Genomic DNA, 21,294 nt, shown 5'->3' with positions numbered 1-21,294 from the left:
AAAAAGGAAAGAATATCAGAGTGGGGGAGGGAGGGGGTAGTGAGTTGAAGTATGTAGAGTGGAGTCATCAGTTAAGAGTAATTATGGATGGAGGTAGGAAAAGATCATTTACAGAAAAAGAAAGAGGGGAAAACAATATGACAAAATGATGGAAATACTTCTGTTGATAGAAGAAGAGGAAGGCATTGCTCCATCAACAACTACTGCAATGGAGGGACCACAAAGAAAGTTACTTATAAGATAATAGAGAGAAACAAAAAAGCCAGAAGTAATTTCAGTAAGCAGACTTGTACCAGATTCTATCATATACTTCAGAGAAATCTAGGGTAAACATCCAACATCCCTTAGAGAAGATGACTAGAGATAAGTCACAAAGGAAACAAGGGCACAAGTGGGCCTTGCACTGTGAAAACCATACTGTTGATATGAAAGAAGGGAATGGAATCCCAAGAGATTACAAAAGTGAGAGTAAGGAGAGTTTTGAAAAAGAGAGAAAGCAGAAGTGGAAGCAACATGGCAAAAGTTACAGACTTAACAGTCTCCTATCTTAAAGAGAGACTGTAGCAAGGGGCAAAGCATGTTTCCAAAATGAAGGAAAAGTTTGGGTCTTTTAGACAAAGATGAAACAGGTAGACAAGGACTGGAGTTAGTTTAGATGTATAACACTTTTAGACATGGGGATGTATGCCATCCGGTACATACATCTTGTTCACCTGATGATGTGAGGGAACGTGGAAGACCTACGCATGGAAAACATAAGAGAGGGCACTGGCTCAGCAGGAGGAGACGGAGAGGGAGTAGAAGTGGAATGTTCCTATATCGAGATAGGGAAAAACATATTACCTAAAACAGTGGCTTTTTCAGATGCAAAGCAAGCTACATATTGATCAGGTTGGAAATGAGGAGAGTCTTAAATACAGATGTTGTTGCAGATACTTTTGGCTAAAAACCAAAAGATCTATCATTTGAAAAAAAGAGTAAAATTAGCATATGTCCTTTCAATGAAAGTGTGTTTCAATGCATGGATGACAGCTCTGCAATGATATTATCTTTTATCATACTTTGTCGCACAAGCGAGGTAGCGCAAGGCAACAGACGGAAGAACGGCCCAACCCAACCACATACACATGTATATACATACACGTCCACACACGCACATATACATACCTATACATCTCAACGTATACATATATACACACACAGACATATACATATATACACATGTACATAATTCATACTGTCCGCCTTTATTCATTCCCATTGCCACCCCGCCACACATGAAATGAAAACCCCCTCCCCCACATGTGCGCGAGGTAGCGCTAGGAAAGGACAACAAAGGCCCCATTCATTCACACTCAGTCTCTAGCTGTCATGTATAATGCAACGAAACCACAGCTCCCTTTCCACATCCAAGGCCCCACAGAACTTTCCATGGTTTACCCCAGATGCTTCACATGCCCTGGTTCAATCCAATGACAGCACGTTTACCCCAATATACCACATCGTTCCAATTCACTCTATTCCTTGCACACCTTCCACCCTCCTGCATGTCTGGGCCCTGATCACCCAAAATCTTTTTCACTACATCTTTCCACCTCCAATTTGGTCTCCCTCTTCTCCTCGTTCCCTTCATCTCTGACACATATATCCTCTTGGTCAATCTTTCCTCACTCATTCTCTCCATGTGACCAAACCATTTCAAAACACCCTCTTCTGCTCTCTCAACCACACTCTTTTCATTACCACACATCTCCCTTACCCTTTCATTAATTACTCGATCAAACCACCTCACACCCCATACTGTCCTCAAACATCTCATTTCCAGCACATCCACCCTCCTCCGCACAACTCTATCTATAGCCCACGCCTCGCAATCATATATCATTGTTGGAACCACTATTCCTTCAAACATACCTATTTTTGCTTTCCAAAATAATGTTCTTGACTTCCACACATTCTTCAATGCTCCCAGACCTTTCGCCCCCTCCCCCACCCTATGATTCACTTCCGCTTCCATGGTTCCATCTGCTGCCAAATCCACTCCCAGATATCTAAAACACTTCACTTGCTCCAGTTTTTCTCCATTCAAACTTACCTCCCAATTGACTTGTCCCTCAACCCTACTGTACCTAATAACCTTGCTCTGCAATGAATCTGAGTATATATGAAGGTGGAACAAGAGTCAGGAGAAAGGAAAAGTTTCATGACCCAATATGCTTTGTTCCTGGAAAGACAACCATTAGAAAAATAACAATGCTTACATTTGTTGTGTGCAGTTCTTAAAGCTCTTTATACTTTTGACCACATCTACATTATTCACCGTTTCCACAAACACTTAATAAACAAATCATCGGAAAGTAGGTCACCATATAGCAATGAGAAGGAGTAAACAGATGGCATTCTACAAGGGAAAGTTGGTCTTGAGCCTGTAAATTTTGCAGAGATGGACAGAGGATGAGCAAAGTCTAGCACTAGTGCTGGTAAAGTGAAGTGGGGTCCAAGTCACTTAATGTCAGTTAAGAGGGCCCAGGAACCATTCAGCCCTCCCTGAACAATGGAGCAGTTCTGAATTTACAACAGAGGGATATCATTTGCTTTCACCTCCATCACTGCTCCAAAAAGATGAAAAGTTGAGATTTATTGTGTTGTCAAGCATGATGTATAGAATGAAAAGTCTTAGTTCCTGGACCGAGTATCAGATGGTCTTTGATTCAAATATATGTTCACAGAGGAGGTAAGAAAATGAATTTCACAGCGCATCTTCATAGTGAAGATTATACTTGTTAATGATACTTCTAGTCTTTATCTTTCTACCAGAAATCAGCAACCTAAACCTGGTTTGGTGAAGACACTTTTGATCTAACCCATATAGATAAGATTAAGAGCAAAATACGGTAAGTAGTGACAAGGCACTTGTTGAGAGTGAAGCAAAGATGTGTGTGTCCAAGTGAAGTGATTAAAGGTTTATCAATGTTGCAATAAAGAGATCTTTATTGGGGGTTAAGTAAATATTAAGGCTGCTTTAAGATGTGTTTAGTGCTGTCTCCCTCCAAAGGGAACATGATGGTGACTGATAATGTAGAGGTAAATATCAAATTTGCCAAATAAATGCTTGCATTTCTATGACATACCATGTTCAGTTTCCTTATTCTAAATGACACTAGTCTTACAATACTACTTCCCATCAGAGCTGTTGCCATACACACAAAATCCAATGAACAGCAAGAATGAAGGTCAGTAATTATGTCAGTGGAAATGCTGAAGGTGAAAGGAGAATCGTGGAAGAGAGAAAAATTGGATATCTTTGGAAAGCTCTTGTAAATTAAATAACCTAAGTGCAGAATATGCAAGAAGCTCACAGGAAAGGGAACTCAACCTACCACTGATTCATGGGTGTAAAATGCACGTTTATGTAGGTCAGTTCAGGACAAAATAAGAGCAGTAAAGATGGATATCTTATGAAATATAACTGGAATTATGGGGATAGACAGAATGAAGATGATAATGTGTGGTTTGAAGAAATCATTAGAAAGGTACATGGATGATAGGATGATCAAGATTTGTAGAAGCATACGCAAAGATGCATGAGGATGAGGTAAACCATGAATGCAATAGACAGACATAGTGAGAGAACTAATCAAAGGCAGAAAAATTTCAGATGGTGCCAAAGGAAGAAATTGGAACTACATGCAATGAAAGCATGTTATGTCTATAAATGGAGAATTAGTCTTCATGCAAAAAACAAATTTGTATGCACAGAGAAAAAGAAAGAAGTGTTTATACTAACATGGAGATTCATGTACCAGTACAAACACTGGACTTGGGGATGTTATGTATCTGAATCACCCCATGGAATTGGGAACAGAGTTGATAACAGAATAAATGAGACATACACAAATATACTTATCAACAAAAATGTGTCATACTAAGTTACTCAAATGCAATGCAAGAGCTGGAAATTTCCAACAGAACGGCCATATATTACAGCAAAAACTCATATAATAATGCAATATACAATACTCACATTTATATGAAGTAATGAATAAATAAAGCTAACAGAGCACATGAACTTCATGTTTAAAGATGGAGAAGCCTGATCTATAAATACCTGAGAAAAATTGTTGAATGTAGGCTTACTACCCGATGTGAAGAGATGCAATGATCCTAAACTGTCCCCAAAGACAATGGCTTGTGAAGATGAAGCAACGTCAAATGTTGTGATTACACTCTCTGGGACACAGTTAACCTGAAATGAATACTAGGTCTTAAGACAAACAAACACTTTCAGCTTTGCTTTTAACACCATGCTTTAAGAAGAAACATAAGTTCTAAAGACTGAAAACCTATTTCCGAGTTAGTGTCAGTGAGCCATGATATATATTCCTTGGATCATACAGTTTAAGTCCATTCAAACACTCATATTTCAATGTGGATGTGTCTGCTCTACTCATCCTCTGAATAACCTCTTGATCTTCAAAGCTACATGCACAGTAATGAGGCCCACCTCAGCCCATCATCAATCACCAACAGGCTGATGCCCCAACCCTCTGCTTAGAACTCACAATCCACAGACTGTGGCAACAACCCAAGATGGTCACTGATGATATAGATAAAAGTTATTTTAAGAGATAAACTATAAAAGAAAAAAAACAGGACACTGCCTTCGAGAGAGAGGATTTTTAAATCCTCAGAACCTACAATTCTCTCCTTTGTCATCTGTCCTGTAAGCCATGAGAATATACCTATATGAAGAAGAAGGTTTTAGAAAACTTTCATATAAAACAATTCATTATTAAACATAAATATATTTACAAAGGTATAAGTTTGTTGAGTATTCCTGGTAAATTATATGGGAGGTTATTGATTGAGAGGGTGAAGGCATGTACAGAGCATCAGATTGGGGAAGAGCAGTGTGGTTTCAGAAGTGGTAGAGGATGTGTGGATCAGGTGTTTGCTTTGAAGAATGTATGTGAGAAATACTTAGAAAAGCAAATGGATTTGTATGTAGCATTTATGGATCTGGAGAAGGCATATGATTGAGTTGATAGAGATGCTCTGTGGAAGGTATTAAGAATATATGGTGTGGGAGGAAAGTTGTTAGAAGCAGTGAAAAGTTTTTATCGAGGATGTAAGGCATGTGTACGTGTAGGAAGAGAGGAAAGTGATTGGTTCTCAGTGAATGTAGGTTTGCGGCAGGGGTGTGTGATGTCTCCATGGCTGTTTAATTTGTTTATGGATGGGGTTGTTAGGGAGGTAAATGCAAGAGTTTTGGAAAGAGGGGCAAGTATGAAGTCTGTTGGGGATGAGAGAGCTTGGGAAGTAAGTCAGTTGTTGTTCGCTGATGATACAGCGCTGGTGGCTGATTCATGTGAGAAACTGCAGAAGCTGGTGACTGAGTTTGGTAAAGTGTGTGGAAGAAGAAAGTTAAGAGTAAATGTGAATAAGAGCAAGGTTATTAGGTACAGTAGGGTTGAGGGTCAAGTCAATTGGGAGGTGAGTTTGAATGGAGAAAAACTGGAGGAAGTAAAGTGTTTTAGATATCTGGGAGTGGATCTGGCAGCGGATGGAACCATGGAAGCAGAAGTGGATCATAGGGTGGGGGAGGGGGCGAAAATTCTGGGGGCCTTGAAGAATGTGTGGAAGTCGAGAACATTATCTCGGAAAGCAAAAATGGGTATGTTTGAAGGAATAGTGGTTCCAACAATGTTGTATGGTTGCAAGGCGTGGGCTATGGATAGAGTTGTGCGCAGGAGGATGGATGTGCTGAAAATGAGATGTTTGAGGACAATGTGTGGTGTGAGGTGGTTTGATCGAGTGAGTAACGTAAGGGTAAGAGAGATGTGTGGAAATAAAAAGAGCGTGGTTGAGAGAGCAGAAGAGGGTGTTTTGAAGTGGTTTGGGCACATGGAGAGAATGAGTGAGGAAAGATTGACCAAGAGGATATATGTGTCGGAGGTGGAGGGAACGAGGAGAAGAGGGAGACCAAATTGGAGGTGGAAAGATGGAGTGAAAAAGATTTTGTGTGATCGGGGCCTGAACATGCAGGAGGGTGAAAGGAGGGCAAGGAATAGAGTGAATTGGAGCGATGTGGTATACCGGGGTTGACGTGCTGTCAGTGGATTGACTCAAGGCATGTGAAGCGTCTGGGGTAAACCATGGAAAGCTGTGTAGGTATGTATATTTGCGTGTGTGGACGTATGTATATACATGTGTATGGGGGGGGGGTTGGGCCATTTCTTTCGTCTGTTTCCTTGCGCTACCTCGCAAACGCGGGAGACAGCGACAAAGTATAATAAAAAAAAAAAATAATTTACAAAGGCAATGGGGATAAGAGTGAGTGCTCAAAATACAGAGGTATAAGTTTGTTGAGTATTCCTGGTAAATTATATGGGAGGGTATTGATTGAGAGGGTGAAGGCATGTACAGAGCATCAGATTGGGGAAGAGCAGTGTGGTTTCAGAAATGGTAGAGGATGTGTGGATCAGGTGTTTGCTTTGAAGAATGTATGTGAGAAATACTTAGAAAAGCAAATGGATTTGTATGTAGCATTTATGGATCTGGAGAAGGAATATGATAGGGTTGATAGAGATGCTCTGTGGAAGATATTAAGAATATATGGGGTGGGAGGCAAGTTGTTAGAAGCAGTGAAGGCATGTGTACGTGTAGGAAGAGAGGAAAGTGATTGGCTCCCAGTGAATGTAGGTTTGCGGCAGGGGTGTGTGATGTCTCCATGGTTGTTTAATTTGTTTATGGATGGGGTTGTTAGGGAGGTGAAAGCAAGAGTTTTGGAAAGAGGGGCAAGTATGCAGTCTGTTGTGGATGAGAGAGCTTGGGAAGTAAGTCAGTTGTTGTTCACTGATGATACAGCGCTGGTGGCTGATTCATGTGAGAAACTGCAGAAGCTGGTGACTGAGTTTGGTAAAGTGTGCGAAAGAAGAAAGTTAAGAGTAAATGTGAATAAGAACAAGGTTATTAGGTACAGTAGGGTTGAGGGTCAAGTCAATTGGGAGGTAAGTTTGAATGGAGAAAAACTTGAGGAAGTGAAGTGTTTTAGATATCTGGGAGTGGATTTGGCAGTGGATGGAACCATGGAAGCGGAAGTGAATCATAGGGGGGGAGGGGGCGAAAATTCTGGGAGCCTTGAAGAATGTTTGGAAGTCGAGAACATAATCTCGGAAAGCAAAAATGGGTATGTTTGAAGGAATAGTGGTTCCAACAATGTTGTATGGTTGCGAGGCATGGGCTATGGATAGAGTTGTGCGGAGGAGGGTGGATGTGCTGGAAATGAGATGTCTGAGGACAATATGTGGTGTGAGGTGGTTTGATCGAGTAAGTAATGTAAGGGTAAGAGAGACGTGTGGAAATAAAAAGAGTGTGGTTGAGAGAGCAGAAGAGGGTGTTTTGAAATGGTTTGGTCATATGGAGAGAATGAGTGAGGAAAGATTGACCAAGAGGATATATGTGTCAGAGGTGGAGGGAACGAGGAGGAGTGGGAGACCAAATTGGAGGTGGAAAGATAGAGTGAAAAAGATTTTGAGTGATCGGGGCCTGAACATGAAGGAGGGTGAAAGGCGTGCAAGGAATAGAGTGAATTGGAACGATGTGGTATACCGGAGTTGACGTGCTGTCAATGGATTGAACCAGGGCATGTAAAGTGTCTGGGGTAAACCATGGAAAGTTCCGTGGGGCCTGGATGTGGAAAGGGAGCTGTGGTTTCGGTGCATTATTACATGACAGCTAGAGACTGAGTGTGAACGAATGGGGCCTTTGTTGTCTTTTCCTAGCACTACCTCGCACACATGAGGGGGGAGGGGGTTGTTATTACATGTGTGGTGGGGTGGCGATGGGAATAAATAAAGGCAGACAGTATGAATTATGTACATGTGTATATATGTATATGTCTGTGTGTGTATATATAGGTGTACAATGAGATGTATAGGTATGTATATTTGCGTGTGTGGACGTGTATGTATATACATGTGTATGTGGGTGGGTTGGGCCATTCTTTCGTCTGTTTCCTTGCGCTACCTCGCTAACGCAGGAGACAGCGACAAAGCAAAATAAATAATAAATAAATAACTTATTCATTCTATCATACTTAGTCACTTTCTTCCATTTTAGCAAGGTAGCGCAAGGAAACAGATGAAAGAATTGCCCAACCCACCCAAATACACATGCATATACATAAATGCCCACACATGCACATATACATATCTATACATTTCAATGTATACATACATATACACACATTGACATATACACATCTACATATTCATACTTGCTGCCTTTCTCCATTCCTATTACCACCCCGCCACACATGAAACAGCACCAATCTCCCGCAGCATGCACGTGAGGTAGCATTAGGAAAAGACAACAAAGGCCACATTCGTTCACACTCAGTCTCTAGTTGTCATGTGTAATTCACCAAAACCACACCTCCCTCTCCACATCCAGGCCCCACAAAACTTTCCATGGTTTAACCCAGATGCTTCACATGTCTTGGTTCAATCCATTGACAGCACGTCGACCCCGGTATACCACATCATCTTTTTTACTCCATCCTTCCATCTCCAATTTGGTCTCCCACTTCTCCTCATTCCCTCCACCTCTGACTCATATATCCTCTTTGTCAATCTTTCCTCACTCATTCTCTCCATGTGACCAAACCATTTCAATACACCCTCTTCTGCTCTCTCAACCACACTCTTTTTATTACCACACATCTCTCTTATCTTTTCATTACTTACTCAATCAAACCTTTACTTCACACTGTCCTCTAACATTTCATTTCCAACACATTCATCCTCCTCCACACAACATTATATTTAGCCCATGCCCCACAACCATACAACATTGTTGTAACCACTATTCCTTCAAACATACCCATTTTGCTCTACAATATAAGACTTTTGCCTTCCACATATTCAACACTCCCAGAACCATCGCCTCCTCCCCAACCCTGTGACTCACTTCTGATTCCATGGTACCATCAGCTGCCAAATCCATTCCCAGATATCTAAAACACTTCACTTCCTCCAGTTTTTCTCCATTCAAACTTACCTCCAAGTGACTTGTCCCTCAACCCTACTGTACCTAATAACCTTGCACTTATTCACATTTACTCTTAACTTTCTTCTTTCACACACTTTATCAAACTCAGTCACCAGCTTCTGCAGTTTCTCACCCGAATCTGCCACCAACGCTGTATCATCAGCAAACAACAACTGACTCGCTTCCGAAGCTCTCTCATTCACATCAAACTGCATACTTGCCCCTCTCTCCAAAACTCTTGCATTCACCTCCCTAACAACCCCATCCATAAACAAATTAAACAACCATGGAGACATCATGCACCCCCTGATGCAAACAAACATTCACTGGGAACAACTCAATTTCCTCTCTTCCTACTTGTACACATGCCTTACATCATCGATAAAAACTTTTCAATGCTTCTAGCAACTTACCTCCCACGCCATATACTCTAATAACTTCCCCAGAGCATCTCTATCAACTCTATCATAAACCTTCTCCAGATCCATAAATGCTACATACAAATCCATCTGTTTTTCTAAGTATTTCGCAAATATATTCTTCAAAGCAAACACCTGATCCACACATCCTCTACCACTTCTGACATCACACTGCTCTTCCCCAATCTGATACTCTGTACATACTTTCACCCTCTTAATCAATACCTTCCCATATAATTTCCCAGGAATACTTAGCAGACTTATACCTCTGTAATTTAAACCTTTATCCCCTTTGCCTTTGTACAATGACACTATGCATGCATTCCGCCAATCCTCAGGCACTTCACCATGAACCATATATACATGGAATATCCTTACCAACCAGTCAACAACAGTCACCCCCTTTTTAATAAATTCCACTGCAATACCACCCAAACCAGCCGCATTGCCGGCTTTCATCTTCCGCAAAGCTTTCACTGCCTCTTTGTTTACCAAACCATTCTCCCTAACCCTCTCACTTCTCACACCACCTTGACCAATACACCCTATATCTGCCACTCTATCATGTAGCAACTTTAACAAACCCTTGAAATACTCCATCTCCTCACTTCACCACTACTTGTTATTACCACCCCATTAGCCCACTTCACCGATGTTCCAATTTGTTCTCTTGTCTTATGCACGGTATTTACCTCCTTCCAAAACATCTTTATATTCCCCCTAAAATCTAATGATACTCTCTCACCCCAACTCTCATTTGTCCTCTTTTTCACCTCTTGTACCTTTCCCTTGACCTCCTGCCTCTTTCTTTTATACAACTCCCAGTCATTTGCACTACTTCCCTACAAGAATCGTCCAAACACCTCTCTCTTCTCTTTCACTAACAATCTTACTTCTTCATCCCACCACTCACTACCCTTTCTAATCTGCCCACCTCCCACCTTTCTAATGCCACAGGCATCTTTTGCACAAGTCATCACTGCTTCCCTAAATATATCCCATTCCTCCCCCACTCCCCTTATGTAACTTTGCTCTCACCTTTTTCCATTCTGCGCTCAATCGCTCCTGGTACTTCCATACACAAGTCGCCTTTCCAAGCTCACTTACTCTCACCACTCTCTTCACTCCAACATTCTCTCTTCTTTTCTGAAAACCTCTACAAATCTTCATCTTCGCCTCCACAAGATAATGATCAGACATCCCTCCAGTTGCACCTCTCAGCATATTAACATCCAAAAGTCTCTCTTTCACTCGCCTATCAATTAACACATAATCCAATAACACTCTCTGGCCATCTCTCCTACTTACAGTTGTATACTTATGTATATCTCTCTTTTTAAAGCAGGTATTCAAAATCACCAGTCCTTTTTCAGCACACAAATCTACAAGCTCTCCACCATTTCCATTTACAACACTGAACACCCCATGTACACCAATTATACCCTTAACTGCCACATTACTCAACTATGCATTCAAATCATCCGTGATATCACTGTAACCTGGTCTCGTGCATCAGAGCTGCTAATACACTCACTCTGTTGTTCCCAAAACACTTGCCTCTCATGATCTTTCTTCTCATGACCAGGTGCATAGACACCAATAATCACCCATCTCTCTCCATCCACTTTCAGCTTTACCCATACCAATCTATGGTTTAATTTCTTACACTCTATCCCATACTCCCACAACTCCTACTTCAGAAGTAGTGCTACTCCTTCCTTTGCTCTTCTCCTCTCACCAACCCCTGACTTTACTCCCAACACATTCCCAAACCACTCTTCCCCTTTACCCTTGAGCTTCGTTTCGCTCAGAGCCAAAACATCCAGGTTCCTTTCCTTAAACACGCTACCTATCTCTCCTTTTTTCTCATCTTGGTTACATCCACACACATCTAGACACCCCAATCTGAGTCTTCAAGGAGGATGAGCACTCCCAGCATAACTCCTTCTTCTGTTTTCCCGTTTAGAAAGTTGAAATACAAGGAGGGGAGGGTTTGTAGCCCCTCCTCTCCAGTCCCCTTTAGTTGCCTTCTATGACACGCGGAGAATGCGTGGGAAGTATTCTTTCTCCCCTATCCCCCATTCTTATTATTTATATTTCATTTATGGCCTAGCATCAGTGAAGACTTCTGTCTGTGACTGAGGCCTATGGCTTGCATATCATGCAACCTGAATTGGATGAAATCCTCATGTTCCGGGGGTTATAACTGACCATTCATTGTCAAAAAATGACATTAACCCTATAATGGTAACTGTTAGTTCAACCTGAATACATTTTGAACTGCTGACTGTGAGGAACTTAAGGATGCTAAAAGAAATTAGAATTTGCTACAGCTGACTAGCCAATAATAAATAATATAAGAAGCCCACAGCAAGAAATCCTATCTCTATGTCTATTCTAAGCATAATATTTAACTCCATTTCCATTTACAGGAAGTGGATCAGTGTATGCATGCAACTTTTGTGGTTATCAGTTCAACATAATGAAGGTTCCCAACACCAGTCCAACAGTTTGGCAAAGGGCAAATGCTTTAAATCAACTAACCTGGTAACTCATGCTCATTATGGCATTGTCAGGCTGCCCTGCATCCATCAGTTGCCAATGACCCATTGGAGACACAACAGCTAGACAGGAGGAGAGGCCAGGAACAAATCTCAAAAGGAAGGGAGGCACCAGAGCACGCAAGGGCAAAGATAGCTTCATCATTCGAAGATCAAAAACCATAACAAATTGATCTCCTAACAGCTGACCCATTCTGAAAGTAAAAATGGTTACTTTTCATTTCTTTAATAAATGCACGAAATATGGAAAATCTATAATACAACAGGTTACTCAATGCATACCAAAGGTAAATTAAAATACAACTTATGTTGTACAAAATGAGTCAGTTAAACACTGAGTTCCAAAAAGTAATGCAAACAAACTTACATGTACATCCTAACCACAATCTATGTACAAAATTGTACTGAATAATAAGAAAGCATTATTGAATTATATACAAATTGATAGGCATGCAAAAGAAAAAAAAAATTGAAAGGAAATGTGCTAAGAGGGGCAGCTGATGGATTTTGATCATTACCTTGTGGAGGTAAGGGTGAAGGTTTGTGGAGGCTTTCAAAAAAGAGGAAATGTTATGGGTAAGAAGAGAGTGGTGGGAGAGACTAGAAAAGAGACTTGTGTGAAGAAATACCAGGAGAGATTGAGAACAGAATGGCAAAAGGTGAGAATATATGATGAGGGGAGTGGGTGAGGAATGGGAGGTATTTAGGAAAAAAGTGCTGATGTTTTAGTGCATCACACATGAAAACTGGAGAATGGATGGGAGTTAATCCAGCCTTTCTTCATCTGTTCCTGGTGCTACCTCACTAACGTGGGAAGTGTCAATTGGCATAAAAAAAAGGTAATGGCATGTGCAAAAGATGTGTGGCATGCATAAAGCAGCAGTGACCAGGTTAGAAAGGGTAGTAAGTGGAATGGTGACGATGTAAAGTTGCTGGTGAAAGAGAAAAGAGAAGTAAAGTAAAACCAATCTTTCACAAAATATCTTACATTGAGGATATATTAATATACATAAGCATATAAGTAAATGACAATAAAGTTCTTCATATGCACTGCCTTGGACTTGCACTTAGCCAGCCTTTTGCACAACTATGCCTTCTTTTTGAGGCTTAAAATGTTCCTCTTGCATACCAAGTGAGATGAAGATGGGTTTGAGGAGCTGTCAGGCTGTCAAGCCACTGTCCACAACAGTAATCCAGGGAGCACAAAATACATGAACATGGGACACCAGAACACAATGTGCCAAAAAGCACATAGGAGACAGTGAACAATCTCTTACACCACAAAATACACAGTGGAGAGTACACTAACCACTGCAGCAGTGCACATGATCTGAAATACTTTTATGGATCTTTTCTATCTTTCAATTATCTTCTAATAATCGAAGGTCACCATTGAACTGAAAACATACAGTCTTGAAAATTTTGTTGTCTTAAATTACCAATAACAGAGGTTTTACTGTATGCGAGCAATGCTTATGGGTAAAGGGTGCAAACAATTGGATGATGTATTATAGAAAGCAGCAGGAGGTCAAGGTCATTTGAAGTGATGGATCTCATGAACCACTGGTGCGTCTGAGATGGAAAGCTTTTGCAGCCTCATGGTCTAAGCTCTAATGGATAGCATCCTGGCTTGCCACACATTAGAACAAAGCTTGATTTCTCCTTGCCCACAGATAAATCATGATCATTTATTCCATGTATCCAGTACATGTTAAAGATATATCTACATTACGGTAGAGATGGAGGACTGATTTGACACTACCTTTCAGGTCATGAGATGTGACATGGGTCCTTATGGACCATATGCTGGACTGAAATGGAAAACACTTGTCGCCTCATGGTCTAATGGACAGCATATTGGCCTGCCACAGAGTAAGGCTGGCTTCAAGCTCTCCTCATCCATAGGTAAATCGATTGGCTCACATCTATTCCATGTGTCCAGTGTGTGTTATAGATATACAGACTTTATAACAATATTGGACAACTGATTTGATGCTACCTGCAACATGAGTGGGCACAGGTTATCCCTAGCCTCTCAGTTTATGTGATGTAATGGGGAATCTCATGGACCATTTGTTGGTCTGAGATGGAATTCTTTTGTCACTTTGAGGTTTAATTGACAGTAACAGACCTGCTGCATACTAGGTATAAATTCAAATCCTCCTGGCCCTAAGGTAAATCACCATCACTATGTGTCCGACACATCTTAAAGATATAAAGACTTACCATGGTGCTGGAGGACTGATATAATGCTACCTATGACACGTATAGGAACAGGCTTCCCCTAGCATGCAGGTCACATGTTTTGACAAGGGATTTCATGGACCACTGGTAGGTATGAGATGGAAAGCTTTTTATTGCCTCATGGTCCAATGGACAGCTTAACAGCCTCCCATGCGGCAGGACTGGGTTCAAATCCTCCTACCCACAGGCAAGTCGTTATCATCTATTCCATGTGTCGAGTACATGTTACAGATATAGAGACTTTACTATAGTGAGGAAGGATTGATCAGACACAAGTAAACAAGAGCTCTCCCTAGCCTCTCGTGTCATCAACTGGTGTGAGATGGAAAGCTTTTGTTGCCTTTTGATAGCACACCGGCCTGCTGTACGGAACTACTGCATTCAAATCCTCCTGACTCATAAGTAAACCCTTATCATCCATTCCTTGTTTCCAGTATATGTTAAAGATACACAAACATTACCCTAGTGATGCTATCTATGACACTTGTGGGAATATGCTGTCCCTAGCCCTCACGCTACATGATGTGACAGAAAATCTCATGGGCCACTGGCTGGTCTGAGATGGAAACCTTTTGTCACCTCGTGGTCCAATGTATAGCACATTGCATCTGCCACACAGTAGAACTGGCTTCAGATCTTCATTGCCCATAAGTAAATAATTATTATCTATTTATTCAACGTGTCCAGTACAATTCAAAGATATAGAGGCTTTACTGTGATGTTGGAGAATTGATTTGATGCTGCCTATAACATGTGAAGGAGCGGGCTTTCCTTAGCCTCTCAGGTCATGTAATGTAATGGGGTTCTCATGGACCATTGGTTGGTATTATATAGGAAACTTTTATCAACTCATGGTCCAACATATAGCATTACAGCCTGTCACACAAAAGTACTGGGTTTAACTGCTCCTTGATCAAAAGTAAATTATTATCATCTATTCTACATGTCAGTATGAGACATGTGAAAAGCAGATGGTGAGAAGCAGTGAAAAGTTTTTATCGAGGATGTAAGGCATGTGTACATGTAGGAAGAGAGGAAAGTGATTGGTTCTCAGTGAATGTCGGTTTGCGGCAGGGGTGTGTGATGTCTCCATAGTTGTTTAATTTGTTTATGGATGGGGTTGTTAAGGAGGTGAATGCAAGAGTTTTGGAAAGAGGGGCAAGCATGCAGTCTGTTGTGGATGAGAGAGCTTGGGAAGTGAGTCAGTTGTTGTTTGCTGATGATACAACGCTGGTGGCTAATTCGTGTGAGAAACTGCAGAAGCTGGTGACTGAGTTTGGTAAAGTGTGTGAAAGAAGAAAGTTGAGAGTAAATGTGAATAAGAGCAAGGTTATTAGGTATAGTAGGGTTGAGGGACAAGTCAATTGGGAGGTAAGTTTGATTGGAGAAAAACTGGAGGAAGTGAAGTGTTTTAGATGTCTGGGAGTGGATTTGGCAGCGGATGGAACCATGGAAGCAGAAGTGAATCATAGGGTGAGGAAGAGGGCGAAAGTTCTGGCAGCATTGAAGAATGTGTGGAAATCAAGCACATTATCTCGGAAAGCAAAAATGAGTATGTATGAAGGAATAGTGGTTCCAACAATGTTATATGGTTGTGAGGCATGGGCTATGGATAGGGTTGTGCAGAGGAGGGTGGATGTGCTGGAAATGAGATGTTTGAGGACAATACGTGGTGTGAGGGAGTTTGATCGAGTAAGTAATAATAGGGTAAGAGAGATGTGTGGTAATAAAAAGATGGTGGTTGAGAGAGCAGAAGAGGGTGTTTTGAAATGCTTTGGTCACATGGAGAGAATGAGTGAAGAAAGATTGACCAAGAGGATATATGTGACAGAGGTGGAGGGAACAAGAAGTGGGAGACCAAATTGGAGGTGGAAAGATGGAGTGAAAAAGACTTTGAGTGATCAGGGCCTGAACATGCAGGAGGGTAAAAGGCGTGCAAGGAATAGAGTGAATTGGAACGATGTGGTATACCGGGGTCGACGTGCTGTCAGTGGATTGAACCAGGGCATGTGAAGCGTCTGGGGTAAACCATGGAAAGTTCTGTGGGGCCTGGATGTGGAAAGGGAGCTGTGGTTTTGGTGCATTATTACATGACAGCTAGAGACTGAGTGTGAATGAAAGTGGCCTTTGTTGTCTTTTCCTAGCGCTACCTCACACACATGAGGGGGGAGGGGGTTGTTATTTCATGTGTGGCAGGGTGGCGATGGGAATGAATAAAGGCAGACAGTACAAATTACGTACATGGGTATATATGTATATGTCTGTGTGTGTATATATATATGTATACGTTGAGATGTATAGGTATGTATATTTGCATGCGTGGACGTGTATGTATATACATGTGTATGTGGGTGGGTTGGGCCATTTTTTTGTCTGTTTCCTTGCGCTACCTCGCAAACGTGGGAGACAGCGACAAAGCAAAACAAAAAATAAAATAAATAATTCTACATGTTCAGCAAAGTTAATGATATATAGACTTTAGTGTTGGAGGATTGATTCAATGCTATCTACATGTCTAGGCAAGGGCTTTCCCTAGCCTCTTAGGTTACATGATGTGATGGGAGATCTCATGGAAAGCTTTTGTCAATGCATGGTCCAAAGGTGCGAATACCAACCTGCCATGCAGTAGAACAGGGTTCAAATACTCCTCACTCATAGGTAAATTATCATTCATTCCATGCATCTAGTACATTAAAGATATTTAGACTTTACTAAAGTATTGGAGGAATGATTTGATGCTGTCTATGACATGTAGGTGCAGACTTTCCCTTTCCCCTTAGGTCATGTGATGCGATGGGAAACTCATGGATGACTGATTGGTCTGAGATGGACTCCTTATGTTGCCTCATGGTCCAATGCATAGCATACCATCCTGCCACAAGGTAGGGCTGGGTACGAATCGTCCAACTCCACATGTAAATCATTATCGCATAGTAGTGCGTAGTATCTAGTAAATGCTCATAATCCACAGGGAAATAAAACACAATAAGTTCCCAAGTGTACTTTCGTGTAATGATCTCATCATCAGGGAGATACAAGAGATATAACAGTCAGTTGATATACAAGGAAGAGATGTAACTATGACACCATTGGTAAACAACATTACCCAAATGGTGATTTTCGAGTTGGTGTGTTCAAGTCTGGTAACATGCATGTCATAAATTTTTTCCAATATGTGGACAAGAAAAGGAACTGCTTACAAATTTTATCTACAATAAAGCTATCCAATTTGTATAGACCTTCACTAATATCAATATTTCTTGTAGTAAAAGAGTTAGATTAATAACTGAATTGGCATTACTCCAGTCAATACATGGATCATAAATTTCAACATAATCATTCACGGCATTTGATTCTTGTCCTGTTCTTATACTATATTTATTTGCTTAAGCCTAACATAAAGATCCTTACCAGTCTGCCCAAAACATACTTTTTACATGGTACTCTATAAACGCAGCCTGCAGAACTTTCTGGTGATTTCCTGATTGACATTCTTTATAGTAGTGTTACTGCTGAAGGCTACATTTACATTAAAGGATTTAAGCAACCTGGGAAGTAATGTAAAATTATCAATAAAAGGGAGAATCAAAAATTCTTGGAGGTTTAGGTTTAACTCTATAAGATCATTCTTTTGCCAACTTAAGAGATTTATCAATGAAAAATCTAGGATACTTTAACTTGGATCCAACAAAATAAACCTTCTCAAACTTATCATCAATAAATTACAGAACACACATATATAATGCCCTAGGGAACACTGACTGGAATGATGATGGTTTAACTCTGTCATGTTAAGATGAGAAATAATGAAAATAAGATCAATCATGGGTAGGTTTTTTGAAAATGCTAAATTCATACATATTTCTATCTCTAAAGATCAAGCAATCTAAAAATGGTAACATACAATTATCTTCCACTTCCACAGTAAAGTTGATAAAAGGTACTAAATCGTTAAGTAAAGGGAGATATGTTTGTAAATCTCATTTGTTGGCCAAACACAAAGAACATCATTTACATACCTAAACCAATTTGCCTTATAGGGTAAGATATCCCTAAATGATTTTGTTAAAAACAATTCCACGTACAGATTACTTAATACTGGTGAAAGAGGGCTACCCATCACCACATCAAATTTCTGAGCATAATCATACATACACATTTGCCATTTCCCACATTAGCGAGGTAGTGTTAAGAATAGAGGACTGAGCCTTAGAAGGAATATCCTTGCTTGGCCCCCTTCTCTGTTCCTTCTTTTAGAAAACTGAAAACAAGAGGGGAGGATTTCCAGCCCCACTTCCCTCCCCTTTTAGTCGCCTTCTACAACATGCAGAGAATACATGGGAAGTACTTTTTCTCCCCTATCCACAGGGATACCCAGTCCCCAGGGATAATATTCTCCATTAAAATGAAACACAAAGTCTTTTATACACAATTTTATCAATTCAATAAACACAGAATTTGAAACAGGTGAATCGAGATTATCCTAAGATTATTCTGAGATCATCAACTGGAACTTTCGTGAACAAGGATGAAACATCAAAACTTACCTTTTTGAAATCAAAATTCAATATGGATATCATACAGCTTACTAACTAAATCTACAATGTTCTTGATATTAAAATTTGATATATAACCAACTATGGGTCTTGTTGGAAAGTCTGGCTTATGTGTTTTGATAAGTCCATACATATATGGCAATGAAAGGGACAATGATGAAAATCTTTTGATGATATATTCATTACCTTTCAATAACAACTTCAGTTCTTTATCAAAGTGAGAATCAACAACTTCTATGGGATTTCTACTGAGCTTAAAGTATGTTGTATCATCATCTAAAACATCATTCATTTTTAACAATCAACTTTGTCCATAATCACAACTGTGTTAGCCTTATCTGCTTTAGTTATATGTAGTTCATTATCTTTCTTCAATCTGTTAATAGCATTGATGAATCTTTTTGGAAAATATGAAGCAGTTGATTTTGACAAATTGGCATAAACTACACCTTTACAAATGTTCACTTATCGCTAGATAATTCACTGTACTTTTCCAAATTACAAAATGATCTTACAACATCAATGTAGTTAACTTGTTTGTTTGAGCAAACAAAACATACCATAGCCTTGGAAACACAAAGAATCCTTGACAAGTTGTTTATTGGAAAGGTTCTCCACAATGGAAGGGTTTGTGTTCTTAGTTCTTAGTCAAATAAGGTTGTCTAGTTCAGTTTCTTTGGAAGAGTATTCCATTCACTTCTTAACCTGATAAAGCAACAGTCCAACATATGGTTCTTCAATTGTAAGGGTATAGCCATTTGAAAGAAGCATTTCTTCTCTCTTGAAATGCAAAAGGCCTCCACCATATCAATCTTCTTTAGTTCAATGTGTTCCTTCAAAATGATATTCTAAAATCAAGTTGGTAAAGAAATCATTTCATAGAGTTAAACCAAAATCTCCCCGTGATACCCAGAATCTTTTAGTTCTCCCTTCTAGTGATAATTTTACATTACTTCCCAAGTTGCTTAAATCCTTTAATGTAAATGTGGCCTTCAGCAATAACAATACTAAGAAGAATATCTTAAAAACTCGCCAGAAAATTCTGTGGGCTGTGTTTACAGAATCCCCTGTAAAAGTTGTATTATGTTTCATGTTGGGCAGACTGGTAAGGATCTTTATGTTAGACTTAAGCAACATAAATACAGTACAGGAACATGACATGAATCAAATGCTTTGTTTAATCATGTAAAAAATTATGACCATTGTACTGAATGGAGTAAGGCTAGTTCAGTTATCAACTGTAACTCTTTTACCAAGAGAAATATTGAATCTTCAACTACTAAATAAACAAAAAATTGTCACAATATTAGCAAAGATCTATACAAACTGGATAGCTTTATCATAGGCAAAACTTGTAAACAGTTCCCTTTCCTGCCCACATAATAATAACTTTTATGACAGGCACAATGTCAGACCTCAACACCACCATCCGGTAACACTTGTTTACCAATGGTCTTTTAACTGCGTCTCTTCCCTGTATATCAACTAAATGTTGTACATGTTCTCATTCTTATATCTCCCCTGACAATGATATCATTACACAAAAGTACACTTGGGAACTTACTGTGTTTCATTTTTTTCATGGTTGTTACTGAAAGAGAAAAGAAAGGCGTTTGGATGATACTTGCAGGAAAGTAGTGGAAATGGCTGGAAGATGTATAAAAGAAAGTGGCAAGAGGTCAAGAGAAAGGTGCAAGAATTGAAAAAGTGGGCAAATGAGAGTTGCAGTGAGGGTGCCATTAAATTTTAGGGAGGATAAAAAGTTGTTTTGGAAGAGGGTAAATAAGTAAGACATGATAAGAGAACAAATGGGAACATCAGTGAAGGGGTCAAGTGGAGAAGTAATAATAGGCAGTGAAGTGAGGAGACAGAGTGAGTATTTTGAAGGTTTGTTGAATGTATTAGACGATAGAGTGGCAGATATAGGGTGTTTAGGTCGGAGTTGTGTGTGAAGTAAGAGGGTCAGGGAGAATGATTTGGTAAAGAGAAAAGAGGTAGTGAAAGCTTTGCGGAAGATAAAATCTGATAAGGCGGCAGGTTTGGCTGGTATTGCAGCAGAATCTATTAAAAAAGGGGGTGACTGTGTTGTTGCCTGGTTGGTAAGGACATCCAATGTATGTATGGACCATGGTGAAATGCCTCAGGATTGGCAGATTGCATGCATAGTGCCACTGTACAAAGGCAAATGGGATAAAGGTGAGTGTTGAAACTACACAGGAATAAGCTTGAGAATTCCTGGAAAATCATATGGGAGGGTATTGATTGAAAAGGTGAAGATATACACAAAGCATCAGATTGGGGAAGAACAGTGTGGTTTCAGAAGTGGTAGAGGATGTGTGGATCAGGTGTTTGCTTTGACGAATGTATATGAAAAGTACTTAGAAAAACAGAGGAATTTGTATGTAGCATTTATGGATATAGAGAATGCATATGAAAGGATTGAAAGAGATGCTTTATAGAGGG

General features: G+C 40.1%; 1 protein-coding gene across 4 annotated transcripts in view; it reads right to left on the bottom strand.

The window, feature by feature from the left end:
- Positions 1-21,294, bottom strand: part of PAN2 (PAN2-PAN3 deadenylation complex catalytic subunit PAN2) — a 381,243-nt gene that overhangs the window by 293,883 nt on the left and 66,066 nt on the right. For all 4 annotated transcript variants that reach the window (XM_071685459.1, XM_071685467.1, XM_071685439.1 and 1 more), the window contains exons 7-8: positions 12,015-12,225; positions 4,109-4,246 (exon numbers count right to left, since the gene is read on the bottom strand). In XM_071685459.1, coding sequence (XP_071541560.1) covers positions 4,109-4,246; positions 12,015-12,225 — 349 coding nt within the window. The remainder of the gene's footprint in view (positions 1-4,108; positions 4,247-12,014; positions 12,226-21,294) is intronic.

Source organism: Panulirus ornatus, chromosome 3 (genome assembly GCF_036320965.1).
Source record: "Panulirus ornatus isolate Po-2019 chromosome 3, ASM3632096v1, whole genome shotgun sequence".
NCBI classification, from domain to species: domain Eukaryota; kingdom Metazoa; phylum Arthropoda; class Malacostraca; order Decapoda; family Palinuridae; genus Panulirus; species Panulirus ornatus.
Note: the sequence above shows the minus strand (reverse complement) of the source record. Positions and strands in the feature narration are given on the sequence as shown.